Source organism: Sapajus apella, unplaced genomic scaffold (genome assembly GCF_009761245.1).
Source record: "Sapajus apella isolate SASKATOON/1434 unplaced genomic scaffold, GSC_monkey_1.0 scaffold15, whole genome shotgun sequence".
NCBI classification, from domain to species: domain Eukaryota; kingdom Metazoa; phylum Chordata; class Mammalia; order Primates; family Cebidae; genus Sapajus; species Sapajus apella.
In genome coordinates, this window is record NW_022436955.1 from 24,085,776 (window position 1) to 24,099,990 (window position 14,215).

Consider the following 14,215-nt stretch of genomic DNA (forward strand, 5'->3'; position numbering starts at 1 on the left):
TGGAGGTGGGGGTCTTTTGTATGTCCCTAAGCTGCAGGCAGAGCTCCCTGTTGACCACAGCTAGAGCCAAACCCAAGAGAAAGAAAAGCTACAAACCGAGCCCGTTCTCCGCCAGCGTGGCGTGGTTCACGTCACATTCGCCCACATCTTGCTCTCCAACATGATCATTCAGATCCAAGCCAGGCTGATGGGACCCGTTTCCAAAGTGCCTCTCATCCTTCTCAGAGCCGGCATCCCCATTTTCCATCCCGTTCTGAGCCTTTTTCAGCGGCATTATTTGCAAACCACTGGGGGTAGTCCTGTAAGACACCGTCTTGGCGGCCCTGTCACCTCCTGCAGGAGGCTTGCCTGAATACCCTTTTTTTGGCTTGGCCAGAGGAGGGTTAATTCGCTTCCGTTTATGGGAGGTCCCCTTGCTCTTTCCAGGATCCGAAGGTCTGTGGGAGAGTTTCTCAACTGAGGGGCCTCGACCATCACGCAGAAGCTTGGAGGTGCTGGACTGCTTCCCTGACTTGATCCGCTTGTCCTTGGACACGTGCAGCCCATTGAACTCATCAATAAACTCCTCACAGTGCAAGAGGTGGTGCTCCGGCTCCCACGTGTCCTCTGTGCTCCCGTAGCCTTTCCATCGGATAAGATACTCCCATTTTCCTTTCTTGTTCTTCCTCTTGTCTACAATCCTTTCAACCTGCGATACAAGACGAGAGGGTCAGAAAACAGAAAGAGAGAGAGGAAGGAAGGAAGAAAGTCAGTTCCAGGCAACAAGAACAGCATAAAGCCTTTGGCATAGAGGCGTGTATCCTAGCCATGGGGTGAGCCGTAAGCCATTCAATGCCAGAAGCCAACACTTGCAGGAGGGTTCAAGAAGGCTGGTTTATTTTATGACATCACTGTATGGAACCCAAGGCACATGCAGTCCTTTCCCATGATGCCTCTAGATGCCATGCCCAGCTGGTGGTAGCCACATGTCTATCCAAGCTTACTATTTTTTTCTTTTTGAGATGGAGTTTCATTCTTTCACTCAGGCAGTGGTGTGATCTTGGCTTACTGCAACCTCTGCCTTCTGGTTTCAAACAATTCTTCTGCCTCAGCCGCCTGAGTAGCTGGGATTACAGATGCCTGCAACCACAACTGGCTGATTTTTGTATTTTTAGTAAGAGACGAGGTTTCACCACATTGGCCAGACTGGTCTCGAACTCCTGACCTCACAATCCACCTGCCTGGGCCTCCCAAAGTGCTGGGATTACAGGCGTAAGCCACTGAGCCTGACCCATCCAGGCTTATTCTTATTTGAAATTGCATTGCAATCTTTCACACAAGATCTTTATTCTTTTCATTGCACCAAAGTAGACACAGGCTATTAAAGACCAATTTCGTGAGTGTTCTCCATCCTTATTCATAATAAGTAACGTTTAATGAGCAATTATATGGGCGGTACTATGCCAATGTATCTTTACCTATAATAATACCAGTGATCAGTAACATTCCTTGGGTGCTTATGAGGCACACTGTACTAAATGCTGGGCACAGACTCTCCCATCTCATTTTCTCCTGGACAACAACCCAATGAGGTAAGTATTTTTTCTATCCCCAATTTACAGTCAGAGAACTAGGGCTCTGGGAGACCAAGTAACTTAACCAAGTTCCAGAATGGTAAGGGCAAAACTCGGGAACCATTCTCACCTCAGACCTAACCTCTTCTCACTAGGTCATACTCAATCTCTTAACTGCAAAAATCTTCCATGGTGACCAAAAAGGACTTGAATTGAAAATGTCCAGTTCTACCCACACAGCTCCCCTAGTTGCAACACAGAGGCACAGCTAGGAGGCAAAGAGAGAGGAAACATTTGTTGAGTATCTACTGTGCACCTCACATGCCACCATGGGTGTACACCACTATTGTTTTTCCATTTAAGAGATAAAGATATTGAATATAAGGCAACTCGCCTACCATGCACAGTGAGGAGGTGATCGTCGTGGGATCTGAACCTTTACACGTCAGCCTCTAAAGCCATGAGCGACTGTCTACAGGTCTTCAAAGGTAAGAAAACCTCCCCTGTCTTTTTGGTGATCCCCCAGAAAGATACACTTGAAAAATACCAGTCCTGATGCTAATAACTGGTGATTTTAAGTGAAGGACATGTGAGGGTTCACTCAGTATTCTTTCAACTTTGCTGTAGATTTGAAATTTTTCAGTTAAAAGAAGGTGGGAAATTCCCAATGTTATACCCCCCAAAATGCTAAATTTCAATGAAAAAATAAGCAGTTATATTCAAAAGTTTATTCTACTTCAATGTTAATATGCTTTTCTAGAATGGAATTTTGATTCAATAAAATTAAGTCAAGTGAGGAGGAATATGCCTCTGAAACTTACGAAAAGAAAAAACGTGAGCAAAGGTGACTACAGTCATTGTTGATAATTGTTGAAGACAGGTAATGAATACGTAGGGTAAATTATATGGCTGTTTATATTTACGTGTTTGAATTTTAGTATGTTTAGAATTTTAATCCTAAGAAGTAAAAAAATTTTGAAAAGTGGGATTATCTCATCAATGGCTTTTGTACAACAGAGGTTATGTGAAATAATTTAACCACTTTCTTTGCTTTGCACTTAATAAATATGCAAATAACTAGACCATACTGCCTCTTTATAATACCGCCTCTTCATAGATAATTTAAATTGTTCCCTTAATCGATTTATCTCCATTCAAATTGGCCTAAAGTCTATCAAATTTTTTTCTTTATTAAATGCCCTGAGAACCCCTCTTTTAGATTTATTAGATAATTTTTAGATATAATACACAAACTCTGTAACATTTTTAAAAAGTAAAATCATTCCTAACTAATCCAATATGCAACTTTTGGGTCAACGAATGGGGTTACTGAGTATCCCTTTATAATAATGTTTCAGAATGCCAAGGATTTCTGGAAGAGCCTGCAGCTTTGCTCTTTGATAACATTGAGAACTCTCTACCGGTTACTGAGGGAGGAAACAGAGCAAGCAACCAGGCACTACCTGAAACAGCAGGATTTGTGAGGACACCAACTTAGGAAAGGCAGCAGCACCCAGATATTTCCTGGGAGCTAAGTGATGTGATGTATCCTCATTAAGGCCTCCAGTTCTGGAAAACATATGCTCATCTCCAGGGATGTAGAAATTTCTTCCCCAGGATGAAGCAGAGGACCACGTTAGACAAATAGCCAACACAATGGATGAGTGTATGGGTGGACAGGTGAATGGATTGATGGATGCGTGGATGGGTGGGTAGATGGATGGATGGATGAAGAGATGGATAAATGGACTGATGGATGGTATGTTGTATGGGTGAGTAGATGGATAAATGAATGGATGGATGGATCGATGGATAAATAGATGGATAGAAGGACAGATGTGGGATGGATGAAAAGGTGGGGACAAAGGTAGGTTCATAAATGGATGGAAGATTGGATGAATAGATGGCACTTATCAAAATGGCATTAGTAAAATATTTAAGAACAGGGCTTTGGAAAAAACTATCTGTTTTAAATCCCCTGCTATGCCTCTTATCATGTGTTCTTGAGCAAGTTGCTGAACCTCTTTGGGCCTCAGATGACTCACAGAGCAAGGCTTAAGTAACAGCGCCTATCTCTTGGGGTTGCTGTGGGAAATACACAACTATGTAGGCTTGCGTTCCACAGTAATCTTGCATAGCCTCCTGTGACCACAAACCTTGTTGGTATCTAAAAACCTTGTTGGTATCTAAAGACAGAATGTTCCTTCACCTTTCAGAATATGACCCCTTAAAACAGTCAACTCCTCCCTGGGAAGAAGAGAGAGTAGACCTACTTAGATAAGTGCTTTCATGCATGGAAGGTAGCTATGTGTGGTTGCACTGCTTGAAAAGCTGAGGGTTAGCAAGGGTGCAGTGTCAAGATGGCTATTTAGGGCCACACTGGAGGCGGAGCTTAGTTTTGTTCCCTCCAAGTTACTGGAGGTTTCAATCACAGGGTCACAGGTAGCTTTATGGGGAACATCAAGGCTAGTTCTACTTCTGGTCCCATCCACAAAGCCATTGGGTGGCTTGTCAATAATTTCTACTTAACCCAATACCAATGATGAGCAGTATTAAAAGAACCATCTCTAATAGCCTGGTGTGTGGAGGAAGACATTTGTCACTTTCTATCCGTATGACCTTGGGCATGTCACCCAATCTCTCTGGTCTTGGTGTCTCCATCTGTAAAACAGGTAAGAATAAAGGAAATCTGAAGGGGTTGATACAAGAGAAGTATCACTACAAGATGAACGGATGGCTCTGACACATAGGAAACTTCAGTTCACACAACTGCTTTTATATACATTTTTTCACCCCAAATTTAAAAAGGCAAAAAACCAAAAGGTTTTTCCAGGTTCAGAAAACGATGCTTTTCCTGAAACACTGGAATAACCACAAAATACTCTGGGGAAAGCTGCTGCGCAAGTCCCCCAGCATACTTTGATCTCTGGCCTCTCTCAGGATCTAATCTTCTTTACATCTCTGTGTAGGTTCCTGTCCCTCTTTTCCTCTTCTCAGAAGCGCCTCAGATAGAACCTGAATTCTAATTTGTTTTGTTGATAACAAAAGCCCAAGTCATTTAGGACTCGATCTTGCATATGATTGCAATATTCTCTCTCTGGGAAATCCTTTCTTCTTAAGCTCCCCCAAAACTCCTCCACTATCTCATAACTCCTCACACCAAACAAACGAACAAAGAGCTGGTCCCCCTGGTCCTGGTGGCTCCAATTCCTGATGCACTGCCCCCACTCTACTTGTACAGGCCACATGCTTTACCTGAAGCTCAGTCCTTCCAACTGGAAACAATCATTAATTCTCTTCCCTTACATTTGCACATATGAATGAATGCATGAATGCTATTAGAAAATCCTGTGTGCACACCCCCACCAGCTCCTTTTCTCAAAAATAAGCAATCTGAGATGCTGAACTATTCCTCAGAGTTCAATCACTGATTAACATTTACTCTCTGTGATCCCTGCTAATGTGAGACTCTGTTCTGTTGCAGGTGGTGGGGGCAGGGAAAAGCTGATGCAATAATTACCAGTGCTAGGATGCCACCTGGATGGCTGTCTCAGTATGATGAATAATAATGACAATCACCTTGACTGGTACACGCATAGTTCCAGTAACAGTGTACATCACTTTAAGGTGTTAGATTTCATCTTACACGCAGCCTTCCAGCTGGGCATCATTTTCCTCATTTGACAGGGGAGGAAACTGAGGCTCAGAGAAGCTGGGTCACTTTTCCTTGATCACACAGTCAGTAGGTGGTTAACCAAGATCGAATCCAAGTTCATCCGACTCCAGCAGCCTAAGATCCTAGCCACATCTTGCCAGTGACAAGCTACTAGAACAGGGCAGGGCCAAGCAAAACATCAACCATATGAACCAGCAGCAAGAGAAATGGACACTGAGGAAGAAAACGGCTGCATGCAGGTCAGGCATTCAATAACACTTCAACGATCACTGATAAGTCGGGCAACAGTGTGCAATAAACCTTGCAGACTGTCATGGCTCACAGGCTAATGCGGAATACAGTTCTTAAAAGAAGGGGCACAACGTAATATGTAGTGACAAATTACAAAAAGTACTTTGGGCCAGGCACGGTGGCTCACGCCTATAATCCCAGCACTCTGGGAGACCAAGGTGGGCAAATCACCTGAGGTCTGGAGCTCGACACCAGCCTGGACAACATGGTGAAACCTCATCTTTACCAGTAATACAAAACTTAGCTGGGCGTGGTGGCGCATACCTGTAATCCCAGATATTTCAGAGGTTACAGTGAGCTGAGATCGTGCAATACAGCCTAGGAGACAGAGCAAGACTCTGTCTCAAAAAAAAAAAAAAAAAAGCCATCCAGGAGGCATCCTAGAACCGGTAATAACTGCATCAGCATTTCCCTGCCCCCCACCTGCAACAGAACAGAGTCTCACACTAGCTGGGATCACAGAATTCTGATGGCAAAGAGGATGGTGCTGTGAGGAACAACGGCAGCGGGGACGGAGCTATTTCAAACAGAACAGTCACCAAAGTTCCTCCAAGAAAGAACAATTTAAACTGAGAGTAAACTCAGCCCGTGAGATGAGAAGGACTGGAGCAGTGAGGGGCAACAGAGACCACCGACTCCTACTCAGCCTTTCCACTGTCAGGCTGATAAAATACCACACCACCACCTAACATTTATTCAGCGTTACTAAGGGCCAGCCACTGCTGTACTTGATCCCTATACATTAACTCTCCAAAATAACCCAGCAAGGTAGGTAATCTTATTTTCTTATTTTTTTTTTTATATTGAGGATAAAACTAAGGCACCCAAAAGTTATGGACTTTGATAAGCACAGCAGAGCTAAGAATTGGTCTAATGCGTCTTAGCTCCAAAGCCCATGCTTTTGGCAACCAACTTACCCACACACCTGTCATTGTGCAGTGGGCCCAGCCCAAGGCCAGCAGCATACCTGAAGCTTCAGGCTCTTTCCCTCAACTCCTGCCCATGTCCTTGAGGTCCTGCAGCACCTTTCCATCACTTCAGATTAGCCTCCTGCGCTTGCCTCACCTAGAGCCTCTACCATGCCATCCACAGGGCCTCCTCTCCCTCTGCTTCAATTCTTCATTGGTCCAAATGGAAACAGATTCATCACCCGTCCTATTCCCCACCCCAGATTCCCACCTAACCAGCACAATCTATAAAATTACAATCGCTCTGGAACCCAGGATTACAATAAAAGATTTTACAGAATGCTAAAGGGGTATCTTCCCAACAGATAGCACTGGATTGAGAAACTGTGGGTTTACTCGTGTATTTCTTGGTCTCTGGGAAAAAAAGGCAAGGCCAAAAAAAAAAAAGAGAAAGAAGACATCCACACCTACAGCCCCTCCCCACCCATACACCAGAGCAGCCATTCCCAGCCAGAAACAGCTCATTCCCTGACTCTGTACCTCACCCCACATCCCTGAAGACCTTTCTTTCTACATCTTTTCAACATCCTGAGACAACTCCCTTGGGGATGGAAGGGCACAGGCAGGCACCCCATCTTTACAACTTGGAGTATGAGGTCCTCAGGAAGGATAAAGAGAACATGTTCTAGCAACAACTTGGCATGGGCTGTTTAAAGTCCAGAAGACTGAGATTGCTTCAGACAATCTAGTCAGAGAAGAAGGTAGTAGAACAGGAGGATTTTCCCCTCTGGCACAGCAAAACTACACAAGGGAAATGGCTGTCAGACCAAGAAGTTTGGCTCAGACCCAGGTAAACCAAGCTAGATTTTGGGCAAGGGTGTCACTGGGAGACTCTGTGGCATCCATGTGGTGAGAGAGACCAATAGGAATTTCTACACCCACTCTGCTGGAAAACCCTATGCCCAGAGAAACCTCACACAAACAAAATTAGTCATAGCAGCATCATCACACAACATGGTCATCAAAATGTTTACAACATAAGAACATGATCATAACTAAAACGTTCTCAGTAAAATTATACCAGTGTGTAATTTTTATATTTTTAAATTGTATTTGTGGTGTGTCTTCCAATACTACAGAAAGTATGGCCTATGTTTTAAAAGGAGAGAGAAAAAGAGGTATATAGTGAAATGAAACCAACAGGTTGAGAAGGAAGCTGAAATGAAAAAAGGGTTCATTTACATAAGAAAGGATGTAAAGGAATCAAAGAGAAAACGCAGGCAAGGGAATAAAATTCCCTTGGAACCAGCAAAGGACAGAATCAACATGCGGGAAATCACACCAGCGACGTAGACAACATACTCAAAAAGCTGTCCAAGAGAGTAGTAGAAAAGGACACAGAAATTTTACAGAAAGCACTAAGGAAAATGAGAATACATACCTAGGAGAGTTAATAGTGAGCCAACCAATCTAAGTCCGACAAAGAGAGAAATAAAATCAAAACAGGACAGAAACGCTAATTGACGCATAACAGAATAAATCTATGTTCTAAACCTGCAGGTCAAAAGAAGATTTCGGTGATGGGGAAGAGAGGTTTGAAAACAGATCAACTTTATTTCTACCCTCACAAAGCTTCCTCATTTCAAAAAGTTAAACTCTCTGTCTCATCCCCCAGATCTCCCCCATCCAGAAATCGGGCCAACTTCAGAACACTGAATTCCAGAACATCTGGTTGAAGCAATAAATGTTGTGAACTCAGAAACTCTACAACCCAAGTGGTCCTTCCGATGAGAAGGAGGGAGGAAGACATCTCATGTCTTATGGGGATAAAATATGAATTACTGATTTAAAAAATGACTCAGACAGGTACTTCAGAGAACAATTTTAAGCCTAAATTGTTTAATTGAAAACTGGAGAAGGTGTAGTAAGAATACATGCAAGGTCCCTGCACAATAGCAAAGACCTGGAACCAACCCAAATGCCCATCCATGATAGACTGGATAAAGAAAATGTGGCACATATACACCATGGAATACCATGCAGTCATAAAAAAGGATGAGTTCATGTCCATTGCAGGGACATGGATAAAGCTGGAAACCATTATTCTCAGCAAACTAACACAAGAACAGAAAACCAAACACCGCATGTTCTTACTCATTAGTGGATGTTGAACAATGAGAACACATGGACACAGGGAGGGGAACATCACACACTGGGGCCTGTCGGGGGGTGGGGGCTAGGGGAGGGATAGCAGAGAGTAGGGGGATAGGGGAAGGATAGCATTAGGAGAAATACCTGATATAGCTGACGGGGTGATGGATGTAGCAAACCACCATGGCACGTGTATGCCTATATAACAAACCTGCACACTCTGCACATGTACCCCAGAACTTAAAGTATAATAATAATAAAAGAAAAAGAAAAAAATACATACTAGGATTAATGCTACAAAATGATGCTAAATAGATATCTGGAGTTAAGACTTAAGTAATCACTGTAATTATGACAAATTTAAAGCAAATATTAAATGATTCTCAAAAGATTACTTGCAAATATAATATGAAAATAGACTGCAAAACTATAATAATGTGATTTTTAAATACCAACTTAAGATAATGAGTACAGGAAATGGTCAAACATGAAGAGGAGTGAAAACTGTATGATGTTTGTCTTTATCACAAGAGTAACATGTTTGTACTTACTGATAAAACAATTACTTTCAAGAAAGAACATATGCCCATAAAATGACGTTATCAATGATTACAGCACTTTAACGCATCATAGGCAAAAACGGGAGAAATGTAAGTATTTTAACAGAATCAATAAACCATAGCATATCTGTGCAGAGAAGTACTGCTCAGTAACAAAAAGGAAGAGACTACTGGTACACACAACAATTTGGAATAAACTGACAAGCACTATGCTGAATGAAGGGGACAGGCTCAGAAGACTCCATGCCAGGCAAACTCAGCAATAGGGATCCAAGTCAGATCAGTGGCTGCTGGGTGTGGGGGTGGTGGGTGGGGCTGGTGGGGAGAGTGACTGCAAAGGCCATAAGGAAACTCTCTGGTGGAATGGAAATGTTCTATAACTGGATTTGCGTGGTGATGTATACATCTGCCAAAGGTCACTTTTACACTGAAAATGTGTGTTATTATATATAACTTATGCCTCAAAGTTGTTTGGAAAACACACACAAAACATATAGAAATAAAAACAGGAAATGTACATCTCAAATCAAATGAGAAGATGGAAATAAGGTCTCTATTGCAAAAGCAAGTTTAAAAATGAAATTGTATTAAAGCATAAAAGCCAAAAAGCATTAAATAAGAAAGGATAAATGAGACCAAATAAATTACTTACAAAAAAAAGAAAGTCCTGTGTGTGTGTGTGTGTGTGTGTGTGTGTGTGTGTGTGTGTGTGTATATATATATATACTTATAGTGGTTTTATTCATCATTTCAAAAACTAGCAACAACCATGATATTCTTCATGGAAACAGATAAACAAATTGAAGTTGATTCATGATATTCTTCAAGGAAACAGATAAACACATTGAAGTTGATTCATGTAACAGAATACCACTCAGAAATTAAAAGGAACAAAGTATTATTTGGCACAGCAACATAAATGAATCCTAAATTCAGGTGCCAGGGACCATAAGAGAAGGGGATTATTACAAATCAGCTACACAAGGCAATCTCTAGGTGATGAAACTGTTCTGTGTGGTCCTGCGGGGGTGGATTCATGACTGTACATTTGTCAAAAATCACAGAGCTGTAGACCACAAAAAAATGACCTTTTCTGTATGCACTTTTAAAAAAAACTCATCCAAGGTGTCAGTGGCTCCCAAGATGAAGTGCAGCCAGTGACAAATGAATCTCACCGTATTACAGATGTATGATACAACCTAAATAGAAGAGATGGAGAAAAGGAGCTGACTCAAGTAACTTCAGAAAACCGTGTTTTAACTGGACCAAATAAAGACAAAGTATACAAACACTGCAGTTCAGCAGTACCCAACCTTTTGGGCACCAAGGACCAGTTTCACGGAAGACAATTTTTCCACAATGGGCATAATGGTTGTAGGGTGAAACTGTTCCACCTCAGATCGTCAGGCATGAGTTAGATTCCCATAAGAACCGTGCAACCTAGATCCTTCGCATGTGCAGTTCACAACAGGTTTGCACTTCCATGAGAATCTAATGCCTGATCTGACAGGAGGCGGAGCTCAGGTGGTAATGCTCCCTTGCCAGCCACTCACCTCCTGCTGTGTGGCCCGGTTCCTAACAGCCCACGGACTGGTACCAGTCCATGACCAGGGGACTGCGGACTCCTGCTCTAGTTGGTAAATGTGTTTTTCCACAGAGGTTGAAATAATTAAAAAATAAACTTACACATACACTAGGTTTGAGCAAATATGTAAACAATTTGTAGGTAATGAAAGCCAGGTTTCTCACTGGCTGATTAAAAAAAAGTTACAAATAAGCTAACAGACAAGATTAGAATAAACCCTGGAATAATGAATTGAAGTCAGAGACATCAGTATAAACACATGTTCATTTTAATACATTTATACATATAGATAAGCATGGAAATATTAATATAAATACATGTATACAGGGGTTAGTGTACACACATATTTTTTTCATACATATTTCTTACATCTTTCCTTGGAGAGGGCCAAGAAGCAGTCACACCCCAGTATCAATGAGCACATCCAGCAACATAGAACACGGTCTCTAAATATCACTCTCCAAGGAAAGAAACTAGGTGTCTCTAGGGAAATGCCTAATTCTAGGGCTGGGACACAAAACATACAAGATGACACTAGAAGATCTTATAGTGCCAAAAAGTAAAAAAGTTCTCCAAATAAATAAATAAACCCGTGATGATGAGGGTGTGTAAAAAGAGCCAAATACAAGAGTTCCCAATGGCCAAAACAGGAAAATCTGAGTAACAAAACAAAATTATGCAACATGTTCCTGCTGATAAGAGTATCCCAAAGAATATATATCCCAAAGAATTATAACCCAAGGAATATATATCCGAGAGTCTGTCTGATATAAACAGGTGAATTAATCAGCAGTTAGACAATTATGGCCTGTGGGCCAAATCTGGCCAGATGTTTGTTTTTGGGAGTAAAGCTTTACTGGGCACACCTATGCCCATACATCTACATAATATCTGCGGCTGCTTTCACAATACACCCATAAAAGTGAGTTGTTGTCACACAGCTCACTTTTGTGTAAATATTTGTAATATTGTAAATATTTGTTCAGCTCACAAATATTTACTCTGCCACATTAAAAAAAAACAAAAAACAAAAACGTTGTCAACACTTAGCACTATAGAAAACCACAAAACAAAAGATATACAAAACAATCACGAAGCAAATGACAGGAGTAAGTCCTCATCTATCAATAATAATACTGAATGTAAATGGATTAAATTCTCCAGTTAAAAGATATGGAATGGCTGAATGAACTAAAAAGAAAGACCCAACTATTTGCTGCCTATAAGAAATTCACTTCACTTGTAAAGGCACACACAGATTGAAAGTGAAGGAAATGAAAAAGATATACTATACAAACAGAAACCAAAAATGAGCAGGAATGTTTATATGTATACCAGATAAAATAGACCTTAAGTTTAAAAAGTATAAAAAGAGCCAGGCGCGGTGGCTCACGCCTGTAATCCCAGCACTTTGGGACGCCGAGGTGGGCAGATCACAAGATCAGGATTTTGAGACCAGGATGGTCAACATTAGTGAAACCCTGTCTCTACTAAAAATACAAAAAAAGTAGCCAGGTGTGGTGGTAAGCGCCTGTAATGCCAGCTACTAGGGAGGCTGAGGCAGGAGAATTGCTTCAACCTGGGAGGCAGAGGTTGCAGTGAGCCAAGATTGCACCACTGCACTCCAGCTCGGGTGACAGTGTGAGGCTCTGTCTAAACAACAACGACAAAAAAATGTAAAAAGCAATAAAGAAGGTCATTATATAACAATAAAGGGATCATTTCAGCAAAAGGAGATTACAATTGTACGTATGTATGTACCCAACACAGGAACACCAGATATAGAAAGCAAATATTATTAGATCTAAAAGGAGGAACAGACCTCAATACAGTAATAGTTGAGATCTTCAACATACCACTCTCAGCATTGGACAGATCATATAAACAGAAAATCAACAAACACTGGAGTCTGCACTACAGACCAAATGAACCTACCAGACATTTATAGAATGTTTCAATCACCAACTGCAGAATGTACATTCCTCTCATTAGCACACGAAACATTCTCCAGGATGGACCATACATTATGCCACAAAAGACATCTCTACAAATTTTTTAAAAATTGAAATCTTATCAATTATCTTTTCTGATCACAATTAAATAAAACTAGAAACCAATAACAAGAAAAACTCTGAAACTGTATAAATAAATCAAAATTAAGCAATAGGTTCCTTAACTACCAATGGGTCAATGAAGAAATTAAGAAGAGAATTTAAAAATTTCGTGAAACAAATGAAAACAGAAACACAACACACCTATAGGATATAGAAAAGCAGTACTAAGAAGTTAATAGCAATAAGCATCTATATCAAAAAAGTAGAAAGATTTCAAATGACCTAATGATACATCTCAAGGAACTAGAAAAGAAGAAACCAAACTCAAAATTAATAGAAAAAAATAAAGATGAAAGCAGAAATAGAGACTAAAAAATACAAACGGTCAATAATATGGTTTCTTTTCTTTTTTTCATAGTCCTTTTTTTTTCTTTATTGTACTTTAGGTTGTGGGGTACATGTGTAGACAATGCAGGGTTGTTGTATAGGTATTTACATGGCAAGGTGGTTTGCAATCTCCATCCCCCGTCACCCATATCTGACATTTCTCCCCATGTTATCCCTCCCCAACCTCCCTACCCCCTACTGTGCCTGCCCTAGCCCCCCGTAACAGACCCCAGTGTGTGATGCTACCCTCCTGTGTCCATGTGTTCTCACTGTTCAACACCCACCTATGAGTGAGAACATGTGGTGTTTGATTTTCTGTTCTCGTGTCAGTTTGCTGAGAATGATCGTTTCTAGATTCTTCCTATAATATGGTTTTTTAAGGTATAAAGTCAACAAGCCAGTAGCTAGACTAAGTAAAAATAGAGAAGACACAAATAAATAAAATCAGAAACAAAAAAGAAGACATTATAACTGATATTACAGAAATAAAAAGGATCCTTGGAGACAATTACATATAACTATAGGCCAACAAATTGGAAAGCCTAGACAACATGAATACATTCCTAGACATATACAACCCACCAAGTTTAACTAGGACATAGAAAATAGAAATAGAAAACCTGAACAGACCAATAACAAGCAACCAGATTGAAGAGTAACAAAAAAGCCTCCCAACAAAGAAAAGCCCAGAACAGTATGGCTTTACTGCTGAATTCTACCAAACTTTTAAAGAAGGACTCTAACACTAATTCTTCTTAAAGTCTTCCAAAAATATGAAGAGGAGGAGCCAGGCATGGTGGCATGCACTTAGAGACCCAGCTCCTCTGGAGGCTGAAGTGAGAGCATCACCTGAGGCCATAAGTTCAAGGCTGCAGTGCCCTATGATCATACCTGTGAATAGCCACTACGCTCCAGCCTGAACAACAGAGTGATGGAGCATCACACACTGGGGTCCGTTGGGCAGCTGGCTAGGGAAAGGATGGCAACAGGGAAGATGGGGAGGGATAACGTGGGGAGAAATGTCAGGTATAGGAGATGGGGGGATGGTGG

General features: G+C 41.2%; 1 protein-coding gene across 1 annotated transcript in view; it reads right to left on the reverse strand.

Moving 5' to 3' along the window:
- Nucleotides 1-14,215, reverse strand: part of CDYL2 (chromodomain Y like 2) — a 209,276-nt gene that overhangs the window by 90,819 nt on the left and 104,242 nt on the right. Inside the window, exon 2 of the mRNA XM_032284523.1 lies at nt 97-688. Within this exon, the coding sequence (XP_032140414.1) occupies nt 97-688 (592 nt within the window). The remainder of the gene's footprint in view (nt 1-96; nt 689-14,215) is intronic.